At 39.8% G+C, this 14,531-nt stretch overlaps 1 protein-coding gene across 5 annotated transcripts in view; it reads right to left on the bottom strand.

Annotated features, from left to right (window-relative positions):
- Positions 1–14,531, bottom strand: part of cacna2d3a (calcium channel, voltage-dependent, alpha 2/delta subunit 3a) — a 797,416-nt gene that overhangs the window by 368,450 nt on the left and 414,435 nt on the right. For all 5 annotated transcript variants that reach the window (XM_072280402.1, XM_072280404.1, XM_072280403.1 and 2 more), the window contains one exon: positions 2,983–3,072. In XM_072280402.1, the coding sequence (XP_072136503.1) occupies positions 2,983–3,072 (90 nt within the window). The remainder of the gene's footprint in view (positions 1–2,982; positions 3,073–14,531) is intronic.

Here is a 14,531-nt window from a genome sequence, read left to right as displayed (position 1 = left end):
AGTGATTCAAGAACAGCTTCTTCCCCTTTGCCATCCAGTTCCTAAAAGGACGTTCAACCCATGAACACTACCTCACTTTTTTAATATATTTTTTTTCTGTTTTTAGACTAGTTTTAATTTAACTGTTTAATACATATAGTTTGGAGCTCAGGGGGGAGGGGGGCATGGTCAACAGCCTGCCCCAGCATTCCTATTGACCAGCATTATTTATTGTTCTTGTGGTAAAATGCCTTTGTGGGATTATGGTGGGGTATTCAAGTTCACTTATTTTAGCTTGGGTTATACAGTTATTCACTTGTGTGCTTGTGGGTCACCCTGACTCTAAGCGAGGTGTGTAATAATCACCTCCCCCGTCAGTATGTGACTGAGTGGGTTCTCTCCCCGGATCAGAGCACTTGGTCTGTTTTTGTGCCTGTCACAATAAAACTGGCAGTTGAGTTAAACGAGCTGCTCTTGTCTGTCATCATTGACCAAACACTCACCACAATATATATACTAAATGTAATCGATTTACTCATTTATGTTTGTTTTTATCATCATGTACTGCATTGTTTTGCTGCTGCTAAGTTAACAAACTTCACGACATCTGCCGATGATATTAAACCTGATTCTGATTCTGAAAAGCCATTTTCACCATTCACTGTCAGTCCCTTCTCCCTGTTATAGAATATCACAACGCACACTTGAAACACAAAAGGTACGTAGTTAGCTAAACCAGCTGGAATAGTAATGCTCTGTTAGTGGCAGTGGCCTAAAAGTGATATGAACAACATCAAATATTTCTGGTAATACAGCAACTGAAACCAACACAGATATCCTTACTCAAAAAGTCAGTACTTGCGAGTTTAAAGAATCATAAAGTGAGGCACCACACCAAGGTGTGGAGGTTCTGAAGGCGCAAGGGTTGATGAGATTAAAACAGTAGCCTAGAGACAACCATGCCTATCTTTCATACTTCTTAGCTAGTGGGACACTTTAGTGTGTATGCTTTTCATAAGAGAGATGGATATCACTACCCTATAAAGAAAGCAGAATTTTCCTGGTCGACACTCTGATTCATCATGGGCAGTTTATGTCCTAATTGGGACTTAAACATTTTGTGTACTATTCATGCCTCTCCAGCTAAAAGGTGTATAACATGGAATGTATATTATATAATCATCGGACATTCCACCCATTGTGTCTATGCCCGCTCCCATCTGAACAACTCCGCCAATCTCATGACCCAAATCTTCCCATAGCTTTGCAAACTATTCGCTTCCAAGTGACCATTCAATTCTCTCTTTAAGGCACAGATTGACTCTGCTTCCACCACACTTACAGACAGTGAATTCCAGATCAGAATGATTCTCTGTCCAGAAAAAGATTTTCCTCATATTTCTCTTGCATTTGCTTCTCAAACATTTAAATCAGTGTCCTCTAGTTCTTCAGAAGTTCACTAATGGGAACAATTTTCCTCTATTTACGCTGTTTAAACCAATTATGATTCTCCACACCTCCATGAAATCTTTTCTCAACCTTCTAATGCTTCAAGGCAAGCAACTCAATCTCTCCTTGAGAGTGTTATAGCTTAAATCACTCATCTCGGTAACTGTCTGCTAAAGATAAATGAAAAATGACATAAAAGGATAATAACCCCGGGTAATAAACAGTGATAAAAATACATTAACTTGGGTAGGAAATAAAATGAGGAAGAATTGGAAATTTGTCTCAAGTGGCAATGAAAAATGGGTACTTTCAGTCTGACTGTTCTTAAGATGAATCACTTAATATTTAGTTTTACGGTAATGAATAAAAATAAATACATAGCTGAGATCAATCCTTTTTCAGAATGTTGTAAAATGTGAGTTTGCTGCAAAGTGAGGATAGATCAGTTCAGATCATGCATTCATGTCTTTAAGCAGATCAGTGCTAATTAAACACTTCTTGGTCAGGTGAGCACTAATGGTGCAAAGTCAATGACAATAGTGGAAAATAAACTAATGGTGAAATTAGAGTTTGTTTAAAACTGCTCCTGATGAATTATCAGCCCACTCTAATACAATAGGTGCTGTGGAAATACCAGGGCAGGAACTTGCTGCTGTAATGCCAGTGAAACTATCTTCTGCTAATGCATCCTGAAGTCACTGTCAGTGACTCAGTACCCTGCCGTTTGCTGCTTTCTCCACCATTATCAAGCAGATTCTGAGAAACATAAGGCCTCCTCTTTCTCTTACTTCTTATATTCTTATGTTCCTTCCTGATTTGCTTTCTGTTAGAATTCTCTTATAAGCTAGTGTGATGGCATTGTCAACTACATCTAATAACAGATTGGAAGAAGTCCAGCCACATGACTTTGTTGGCGACTTTCTTCAAGGTCAATGGTGAGCTCTGAAACAGAGTGCAGAATCCAGGTTAATGCTGAAATAGTTATTAGCTACTGCAATGTGTTTAATTCCTACCATTGATAGAATTGCTTTGTCCTAAATTGGCTGGCAACGTAGAAGTAGGTGGTGAGAGTGTAGAATGGAGATGGTGCTGGGTAGAGTAGCGTTCAAAAGACTGAAATACGTTGACAATTTTAATGCAAGAGATAACCACAATCTATAGCATTTATCAATCCAAAAGATGAATTCTTGTCACTTGGGTTAACTATTGCAAGTAAATACATAAATGCCATCTTCTGTTTTATGACACCAAATCTGTTTTGCCTTTGTCTGATTCCACCAAAACATCAGTTTAAACTTAACTCAGAATGACTTATATCTGACAAATGCATCAGGCAAAATTACATATCATGAAAACATTTAATGGCCTAATTGTAACAATTCTATGGTTATATAATCTTAGCTTATATGCATTCTACATAAAAATATTTAGTTATACAATAAACATCTTTTATCTCATTTTACCCTCTTGAAATCCCTGTGTCATTATACTTCTTTCATCACATTTAAAGATAAGTATAAAAGTGAGGAAAGTGGTGTCATTTAATGCCACTACCTGATTCAGAAGGATGAAAGCCTCAGTCAAAGCGAAGCCCAGCATTCCAATTCCTTTTGCATTCAGGGTATCAAGGTGTTCTCTGAAATGCTAATCAGTAGAGCGAAAAAAAAGTAGCACAGTAAAATTTATGTCCATACAATTCCTTCAAATGTTACTTTCATTGGGTTATACAATGATGATCAAATATATACAGCACTGAGGAATGTCATAGCAAGTGAGCTTATTCTGAAACAGTGCAGTAAAATGGCTTATTGTAGAATCACTATGACAAAGAGAGTTAGCGATCACAATGTCTACAGGGCTAAGAAGTCACATCATGCATGATTGCAAATCATTTAGAAACAGAACGTGCTACCAATACACAGCAGATCACACAGTTCTGAGGAGAATTATTGAAACATACACTCTGTCATATAAAATCCCTTCTACTGCAGGTCTTCTCTTTAGTTATTCCTACTCTCAGAAAACTTAAAACTTTTTAACTCAAACTTGGTTTATCTTTTTTGATTGAAGCTTATTCAGTTGATAACTTTGTGCAGCGTGTTATTTTCCTGGGCCTTCCTACTCAGTATCACTGTTGGTGTAAAATAGAGCATGTCCTTACTTGCTCTACTTAAAGGCCTATCCGATTGGCCCTAACTATCTGGACTCCAGCCTTGTAACCTGGATAGCAGCAAAGTCTCCAAAAGTGCTTCGAGGATATACTACCCTTAAGACACCAGAAAGACTTTGAAAGCCCCTTGAGTGTATTTAAATGCCTTTGACAGCAAACACACCTCCAAACTATTTAAAAGAGACTATACGGCAAATAATGCATTTAAATAAAATTAGCTAAAACTGAAGTAAGTATTAGAAATCTTAAAGTAAATGGAATTAAATTAGTGAAAAAGGAACTTGTCATTCCTTTTGTCTCTTTCCCCACAGCCCAACAATCCACACAGAAATTTGTGGGGTTTCGATCACATGCCAATTCTAATCTGGGCAATGCTGATTTAGCTCAGAAAAATGAAGCTCCTTTGCTGGATTTCCCTTCCTGAATCTGCCTCTGAGTTTGTGACCTCTGCATTTTGCAATGCATGTGTGAAAGCCCCAGTCCTGTTTGCATTCAGACGGGAAAATAAGGCAAAACTAAAATAGTTTAGAGTTAATTATTGTTTCTGATTTGAATCCAGATTTCCACCACCGGAAGTACATTAAACTCTTGTTTATCCAGTATTTACAACTCCAAAATTCTTACGCATCGGGCAAAATTTTCTAAGGACATTCTGCCAAAGGATTTGAAAATGTCTTAAATTCTGCTGAGTAGTGAAAGAGTTTTCTGCTCAAGTTTTAGTGCTGTTTTATTAGTTATTTCTCATCTTTTTGCATGAGAGAAGGAAGGCATGAGGGAAGGGAGGCATGGGGGAAGGAGGGCATGTGAGCAATTGCTAAGGAATGCATTGCTAAGGAATGCTTTCAAGAAGGCAAGTAAGCATAAATCCCCTCAGGGTTTGACTTTCATTGCAAAATGGCAGTGAAATAAATGAAATAAACTGTACTGCCTTTCTGACTATAATAAAACCAGAAAAAAAATGCTGGACGTTCTCATAGCAGCCTGCATCTGAGGAAAGAGAAACAGAGTCAACTTTTCAGATTGAAGATGGATTGAGTATTTTCTGGTTTTATTTTAGCTTACCAGCAGCCGTGCCTTTTTGATTTTCAAAACCATTTTGACATTTAGATTAAGTGATTTTAGTAGAAGATGTAACGTACAACTATGCATAAAGGTCTGTGAATGGTCTGTAGAAGATTGCTTTGGCTTGAGCTTCAGTGGTGAATGTTATTTTCAGGGTTGCGCAAAATAAGTGTGAGAAGACATTTTTAGCTTATTTAAATTTATATATAATGGCAGTACCCTTGTAGGCTGATTAGTAGCAACAACCCCTTTGAAGACAGTGAACACACTCATTTGATGGACTTCTGTTGCCTTTCACATTTTATTGTCTAACCTTAAAATATAGTTCAAGTTTGTCATCTGACTGTACATACTGTATATATACAACCAAATGAAACAACGTTCTTCTGGACCACACTGTACCCACAAACCATATATCACGCACAACACATGAACCAAAATATTACCATCAAAATGTAACATAGAATTGTAGAGTAAAACATTGATGTTTAGATGGTAGCGAGATGACATATGGTTCAGCAACTAATTTGAGGTTTATGGAAGGAATACATGTATGTGATGCACATTAATATTCTTTAAGCAATTCACAAGCAATCAGCATAGTTATGTAATAGCACCCACCCCCTGTTCCCTGTGAATGCTGAATTTCAATAAACAGCAAGCAGAAAAAAATGCTGTCACAAAGCAGTACTGACAGGCATCTGAGGCTGATATATGATGTGAGGGGGGCTTAAAATGGAGGCAAAAACATCAATTATTAATACGAAAAAACAAACAGCAAATTGGACTTCAATTATTAGGTAAAATTACTATACAAATAGGTTACAGCTAATGAACTTTTAAGGGAAGATGGAATAGATCCTGAATGCATGTAACACCATGAATTCAAACGCTATCACATTCTGCTGACATTTTCCAAAGGCAAAAAAAAATCCTTCTAGATTACCATAATGTGTGAAAATGAAGGCAGATGCAGAAAGTTTGTATTTTTTTCAAAGCAATGTCATTTAGTTTCAGCAGGCTACAATTCATCATTATTGTTTCCACTGGGAATCCTGCCATCACACTTCTATCCCTCCTGGAACCAGATATATTACATCGAGCTGCTAAGGTTACCGGGTTTACACAAGCTGAGAGCCACACATATTGCTGACAACACAATCACCTACAGTGCAATCATGGGGAATTACTCCAGAACCCTTAGAGAGAAGTACAAATTATGAACGGTCTGGAGAAACCTAGTCAGATTAATTGCGATGTCTCTCCAGTTAAGTCATTGCTCCAGGTTATCGAGAGTTGCTTAGGTAGACCTAAAAATGCACAGTAATAAATCGATAATAAGTTTATTTCAGTATCAAGTTAGACACTTGCTTAAGTCAGGTATTTATTTAGCTATGTTCTTCAGACTGAAAAGTAGTAATATATTTCTTAAATACTACTATTACTACTATTTTTCAGTTGTCAAAACTTCAGTGCATACAAGTAGTACAACATATAAACTTAAAGCAAAATCTAAGGAACAGATAACAAGTTATTTTCATATTCCGGCCAAACACTGACAATGATCTTATGTCCCTTTATGAGTCAGGGAGAATGCCATTCACATTTACAGGACAAGATCTTGATGCCAATGTATTTTAATGGGTGGGGGAGAAAAAGCAAATGATGAACAGGTGGGAGTGGAAGTGCAGGCAGTGAAGAGCCAGGGAGATCTCACTTTAAACTATGTAACTTACACAGTGGGTTTCAAGAGGAAATTCCTCCTGTTTCCTTAATAAAGTTGGTTTTTTTTAAAAGTCTAACCAGCAGATTTTTTTTGTAGCCTGAAAAGGCAACAATTGTCCACAGAAAAGTTAATGAGGGACTGTGTGGTTGTAAGAAAAGTTTTGCAAAAGAATTGGGAAATAAGTAAAGCGCCCTCCTCGCAGAATTGTAATCTGTTCATTTTTGGAGGCTGGAAGACAACGCAGGAATTAACCTCACAAAATACAGCAGCAGCATCCTGACTAGACCCATGTGCAAGTTTGACAAAGCATTCTCACTTCTATAGACTCAGCGGCCACTTTATTAGGTACAGCTGTACACCTGCTTATTAATGCAATATCTAATCAGCCAATCATGTGGCAGCAACTTAATGCAAATAAGCATGCAGTCAAGAGGTTCAGTTGTTGTTCAGATCAAGTATCAAAATGGGGAAGAAGTGGGATCTTAGTGACTTTGACCATGTTTGTTGGTGCCAGATGGGGTGGTTTGAGTATCAAAGGAACTGCTGATCTCTTGGGATTTTCACAAACTGCAGACTCTAGAGTTTATACAGAATACTGCGAAAAGCAAAAGAGATCCAGTGAGCAGCAGTTCTGTCGGTGAAAATGCCTTCTTAATGAAGGAAGTCAGAGGAGAATGGCCAGACTGGTTCCAGCTGACAAGAAGGCGTTAGTAACTCAAATAACCACAGATTACAACAGTGGTGTGCAGAAGATCATCTCTGAACTCGCAATGTGCTGAACCTTGAAGTGGATGGACTACAGCAGCAGAAGACCACAAACATACACTCAGTGTATGCACTATGTGTATTTTTCAGCATGAATATCAATAGGACTCAAAATAGAGGGCAAGCCAAGAAGCAAGCTATGTGCATCCTGCACAGTGGAGAAACCTGCCTTCTGGATAACATGCACTTTCCTCATGTTGAGAGAGGTTGAATGAGAAACATAAAAGAAAATGTTAATCATAAATTCATTCACAGATTTCACTCCACTTACGTTCATCCACTGTGACTGGTTGTCTTTGCATCTGATTTCAGGAGGAGGTTAGTTTTAGAACCCAAGAATTCTCATTGTCAGAATAAAGAATCCAATTAATATGTGTAGAACTTGGTTAAATTATCTAGTTAATATCTGAGTTATTAAATCTGTGGATAAATTTAATGGCCACAAGTTATGAGTGAGAGGCAAGCATTTTCAGCTATATTGAAATGAATCGACAATGGCAGCAAGAAAATGTTGGAAACTTGACTGGAACCAACTTTTACTGTAGCCTCTGCTGTGACTTAAGTTTTGCTTTCCAATGGTTTACTTTCTTTGTATGGTAAGTACTGCAAAAACTTTCACTGCAGTATAAGCACAGCTTCATACCCTATGATTTAATTTGGCCTATGTTAAGTTGCTGCTTCAGGCTGTCCTGTTGGCTCACCCATTGCAATCTACAAGCTGCCTATGAGATATGCAGTGTTGGCAGGTCCATCTAGCCACCTTCCTCTTCCCCACATATATCTTTTTATTCTGGCCTCTTCTCCCTTCCTTCTCAGTCCTGAAGAAGGATTTCAGCCGGAAATATCGAACTATCTATTTATTTCCATAGATGCTGCCTGACCTGCTGAGTTTCTCCAGCATTTTGTGTGTGCGTTGCTCTGGATTTCCAGCGTCTGCTGACCTTCTCATTTTATGATTTGCTGCTCCACTGCGAAGCCTCTTAGAGGCATGCCTTCACCTGAAGAAGTTTAAATCTTCTCTTCAGCGGGAGTCCAGTGAAACCCTCTCTCATTGCTCCCCCTCTGTGATCTCTGCCGGCCTTCAACCATAAGCTCACCAAGATGCACTACCACAGCCATGTAGTCCTTGTCTTTGCTGTCATCTTGTGTCATGTGGCTTCCAGATACCTTTCCCATCCACCTGGCTTCACCTATCACCTTCCAGCTAGCCTCCTTCCCCACACCCCCTCACCTTCTTACTCCAGCATCTTCTCCCTTCCTTCTCAGACCTGAAGAAGGGTCTCGGCCTGAAATGCCGATTATCTATTCATTTCCATAGATGCTGCCTGACCTGCTGAGTGCCTCTGACATTTTGTGTGTGTTGCTTTGGATTTCCAGCATCTGCAGACTTCCTTGTGTTTATTATTATTTATTGTGTTTATTATCACTGTTAATCAGGACTGACCATGAAAGCTGACTAAGGCTTTCACTGACTTCATTTGGGCAGGCAAGGGAAATTACTGCCCAAAAATGATATCTGCTAGAAACAAAAATCTCCCCATGTTACCCAGCAACCAGAGGCAGATAACGCCTTGAGCTTCAACTGTGTATAAAAGGCTGCTGCTTTGTTTTTGCGGGAACCAGATATTGCATGGATATCTCCTGAATTGCTTAATAGTTACTGCAAATGAGCACATTTAAAGCAGAGATTGTAGAATGAGATGGCTTAGATTACATAATTCAGAAATAACTTAAAATTAGAAGAATGAAAATGGAATCTAGAAAAAAGAACAGAAAGTGTCTGAATGATAGAAGCTGTAATAGCATTGCACTAACGGCTACGCTATTGTGGCATCATTCATGTAGAGAGAGCAGAGCAGTGGGATAACAAGCATCCTTGAGGCTCACTTGTATTGATTGCCAGTGAGGAGGTGATGCTATTACTGATCTGCACTCACTGTGGTCATCTGACAGTGACGTCAAGGATCCTTTTGCAGAGGGAGGTACAGAGGCTCAGGTTTTGAAGCTTATTGTTAGTACTAAGGGGACACAATGGGAGTACATATTTCCAATATTTTCTGTGCTTATTTTAGATTTCCAGCATCTTTAGTTTTCTTTTGATTTTTCAGTCTTTAATCCCGAAGAAAGCATGAAGTCTATACTTCATTAGGAGCTTGAGGGGATTTGGAATGGCACCAATACAGTTTCTACAGCTGTACCATGGAGATCATTCAAACTGGTTGCATTACCATCTGGTATGGAGGCTCCAAAGCACAAATTGAAAGAAGTGATAGAGAGTTGTAGATTCAGACAGCTTCACGGCAGTCCCAAGCCTCCCCACCATCGAGAATGTCTTACCAGAAGATGGTACTTGCAGAAGAATGCTCACCATCCCACACATACCTTCTTTTCATGACTATTATCAGGGATGAGGCACGGGAGCCTGAGGACCCACACTCAATGTTTCAGAAACAGTTTCTCCCTGCTGCCATCAGATTTCTGAATGTCCAAAAATCCATGCACATCACCTCATTATTCCTCTTTTTGCATTACTTGCTATCGTAATGTATAGTGTATGTTTTACTATGTCTTGTACCGTACTGTTGCCACAAGACAACAAGTTTCATGACACATGTCAGCAATAATGAACCTTGTTCTGATTCTGATCCATTGACCGGATAACCTTGTTTACAGCATATTTCCATGGTTCCCTGGCTTGACCCTATCACAGACATCTTCCTCTCCCACCATCTCTGCAGTTTATCCAGCTTTTTTTATTGTCTCCTTCCTGATTCTCGGAGGAAGAAACATTAATTCTGTTTCCCTTTCCAAAGAACTGGCCTAACCTACTCAGCTTGCTTATTTTTTAGTATTTTCTGTTTCTATTAAATGCTTGTGCAGTTTAGATTTTGCCCTGGAGCTGATCACATACCAGCGGAAGCAACATGCCTGCCTCTATCTTTTCTGTTCCTTTCAGAATTTAATATTTCTAGAAGATCTCCTCTCATTCTTCTGAATTCCAGTGAGCCTAGTCCCAGGAAACTCGACCTCTCGTTATTGGCTAAGACGCCTCATCTCTAGAATCAACCTTGTGAACTTCCTCTGCGCCATCTCTAAAACTAGTATACCTTTTCTCAAGTAAAGAAACTCGAACTCCAAATGTGGCCACCTCAGTACTCTGTACAGTTGCAGCATAACCTCCCTGCTCTAAAATTGAATCCCTCTAGAAATGAAGGCCAACAGTCCATTTGCTTTCTTGTTAACCCATGGCACCAGCCAACCAATCTTATGCAATTCATGCATAAGCACTACTAAGCCCCTCTGCATAGCAGCATGTTGCAATCTTTCACCATTTAAAGTATAATCAGATCTTCTATTTTTCCTTCCAAAGTGAATGACCTCACATTTGCCAACACTGTTCACCATCTGCTTGACCCTTGCCCACTTATTTTACCTATCAATATCTCTCTGATTTCTTTCCACATTCACTTGGAAGCATAAACTGGAAAAAGATGTTTTCAGGGAAATGTACAGAAGAAATATGGTTAATGTTCAGGGGCTACTTGTGTGGAGTTCAGCATAGGTATATTCCAATGAGAAAGTGAAAGGATGATAAGGTACGGGAATCGTGGTGTGCAAAGGCTGTTGTAAATCTAATCAAGAAGAAAAAAAGAGCTTATGAAAGATTCAAAAGACTAGGTAATGATAGGAATCTAGAAGATTATAAGGCTAGCAGGAAGGTGCTTAAGAAAGAAATTAGGAGAGCCAGAAGGGGCCATGAGAAAGCCTTGGTATTGTCCTCTAGGTTTTCTATGTTTCTATCCTCTGTACAGTTTGCTTTTTCACTCAATTTAGCCTCAACTGCAAACTTTGATATGCTACACTCAGTCCTCTATTCCAAATCAGAATCAGGTTTATTGTCACCGGCAGGTGACATAGAAATATAGAAAACACAGAAACATAGAAAAACTACAGCACAATACAGGCCCTTCAGCCCACAAAGCTGTACTGAACATATCCCAACCTTAGAACTACCTAGGCTTATCCATAGCCCTCTATTTTTCTAAGCTCCATGTATCTATCTAGGAGTCTCTTAAAAGACCCTATCATTTCCACCTCCACCACTGCCGCCGGCAGCCCATTCCACGCACTCACCACTCTCTGCCTAAAAATACTTACCCCTGACATCTCCTCTGTACCTACTTCCAAGCACCTTAAAACTATGCCCTCTCATGCTAGCCATTTCAGCCTGGGAAAAAGCCTCTGGCTATCCACACGATCAATGCATCTCATCACCTCCTACACGTCTATCAGGTCACCTCTCATCCTCCGTCACTTCAAGGAGAAAAGGCCGAGTTCACTCAACCTGTTCTCATGAGGCATGCTCCCCAATGCAGGCAACATCCTTGTAAATCTCCTCTGCACCCTTTCTATGGGTTCCAGGTCCTTCCTGTAGTTTCCAGAACTGAGCATAGAACTCCAAGTGGTTTCTGACCTATATAGCTGCAACATTACCTCTCGGCTCTTAAACTCAATCCCACGATTGATGAAGGCCAATGCTCTGTATGCTTTCTCAACAACAGAGTCAACCTGCACAGTACCTTTGAGTGTCTAATGGACTCGGACCCCAAGATCCCTCTGATCCTTCACACGGCCAAGAGTCTTACCATTAATGATACATTCTGCCATCATATTTGAACTACCAAAATGAACCACCTCACACTTATCTGGGTTAAACTCCATCTGCCACTTCTCAGCCCAGTCAATGTCCCACTGTAACCTCTGACAGCCCTCCACACTATTCACAATACCCCCAACCTTTGTGTCATCAGCAAATTTACTAACCCATCCCTCCACTTCCTCATTCAGGTCATTTATAAAAATCATGAAGAGTAGGGGGCCCAGAACAGATCCCTGAGGCACACCACTGGTCACTGACCTCCATGCAGAATATGACCCATCTACAACCACTCTTTGCCTTCTTTGGGCAGGCCAGTTCTGGATCCACAAAGCAATGTCCCCTTGGATCCCATGGCTCCTTACTTTCTCAATAAGCCTTGCATGGGGTACCTTATCAAATGCCTTGCTTAAATCCATATACACTACATCTACGGTTCTACCCTCATCAATGTGTTTAATCACATCCTCAAAAAATTCTATCAGGCTCATAAGGCACGACCTGCCTTTGACAAAGCCATGCTGACTATTCCTAATCATATTATGCCTCTCCAAATATTCATAAATTCTGCCTGTCAGGATCTTCTCCATCAATTTACTGAAGTAAGACTCACTGGTCTATAATTTCCTGGGCTAACCTTACTCCATTTCTTGAATAACAAAACAACATCAGCATACCTCCAATCATCTGGAACCTCTTCCATCCTCATTGATGATGCAAAGATCATCGCCAGAGGCTCAGCAATCTCCTCCCTCGCTTCCCACAGTAACCTGGGGTACATCCCGTCTGGTCCCAGTGACTTATCCAACTTGATGCTTTCCAGAAGCTCCAGCGCATCCTCTTCCTTAATATCTACATGCTCAAGCTTTTCAGTCCACTACAAGTCATCCCTACAATTGCCAAGATCCTTTTCCATAGTGAATACTGAAGCAAAGTATTCATTAAGTACCTCTGCCACCTCCTCCGGTTCCATACACACTTTTCCACTGTCACACTTGATTGGTCCTATTTTCTCATGTCTTATCCTCTTGCTCTTCACATACTTGCAGAATGCCTTGGGGTTTTCGTTAATCCTGTCTGCCAAGGCTTTCTTATGGCCCCTTCTGGCTCTCCTAATTTCATTCTTAAGCTCCTTCCTGCTAGCCTTATAATCTTCTAGATCTCTATCATTACCTAGTTTTTTGAACCTTTCGTAAGCTCTTCTTTTCTTCTTGACTAGATTTATAACAGCCTTTGTACACCATGGTTCCTCTACTCTACCATCCTTTCCCTGTCTCATAGGAAAGTATCTACGCAGAACCCCATGCAAATATCCCCTGAACATTTGCCACATTGTGCTACAAATGATGTGACATTTGTTAACTTAGTAGTAGCAGTTCAATGCAAACACGTAACATAGAAGGAAAAAAATTACTATACTAAATAAATAAGTAAATCTTATTTAGTGCAAAAACCAGAAATACTATATATTAAAAAAAGTGAGGTAGTGTCCAAGGGTTCAATGTCCATTTAGGAAACGGATGGCAGAGGGGAAGAAGCTGTTCCTGAATGGCTGAGTGTGTGTCTTCAGGCTTCTGTATCTCCTACCTGATGGTAACAGTGAGGAAGGGTCATGCCCTGGGTGCTGGAGGTCCTTAATAATGGATGCTGCCTTTCTGAGATACTGCTCCTTGAAGGTGTCCTGGGTACTTTGTGGGTTAGTAGATGGAGTTGACTAAATTTACAACCTTCTGTAGCTTCTTTTGGTCCTGTGCAGTAGACCCCCATACCAGGCAGTCATGCAGCCTGTCAGAATGCTCTCCACAGCACGACTATAGAAGTTTTTGAGTGTATTTGTTGCCATACCAAATCTCTTCAAACTCCTAATGAAGTATAGCTGCTGTCTTGCCATCTTTATAATTGCACTGATATGTTGGAACCAGGTTAGATTCTCAGATATCTTGATACTCAGGAACTTGAAGCTGTTCACTCTCTCCACTTCTGATCCCTCTATGAGGATTGGTATGTATTAATGTATATTGGGAGCAGTTGCAGATCAAGCACTGTCTGCTGCTGCTAAGTTAACAAACTTCATGTCACCTGCCGGTGATAATAAACCTGATTCTGATTCTGACTTTGTTCACCACTGACTGCCAACATCCATTTAAGCCAACTCCCTGCCTTCTTTATTGTTTGTTCAATCTCTATCCATGCCAATACATTACCTCCACCTCCATACATTCTTATGGAGAAGTCTTTTATGTGACACCTTATCAAATGCCTCCTGGAGACCCAAGTATCCAATATCCGCCTGTACTCCTCTCCTCACTGCACTCATTATATCTTCAAATAACTGCAGTAAGTTTGTCAAACAGGATCAGTGAAGAAAAAGAAATTCAGGATGTATATTGTATACATTTCCCTGATATTAAATGTACCTATTGAAACCCTTCCTGAATCCATGATTCATCAGCCTGATAGAACCATTTCTATCCAGATATCTTGCTATTTCTTCCTTAATGATAGCTTCAAGTATTCTCCCAAATACAGATAGTAAGCTAACAAATAAATATGCTTTATATAGGCTTTAGGAATATGAGGAACACATTGATTACATCACAGGTGAAAATTGAATCTGGAGACGTAATATAATCAACATTGCTAACATATGGCTAGAAGTGGGTTGGGATTGGATCTAACTATACCAGGTTATAAAATCCATATGAAACACAAGCAAACTAGTG

Source organism: Mobula birostris, chromosome 16, assembly GCF_030028105.1.
Source record: "Mobula birostris isolate sMobBir1 chromosome 16, sMobBir1.hap1, whole genome shotgun sequence".
Taxonomy (NCBI): Eukaryota; Metazoa; Chordata; class Chondrichthyes; order Myliobatiformes; family Myliobatidae; genus Mobula; species Mobula birostris.
This window is presented reverse-complemented; position numbering and strand designations above follow the sequence as displayed.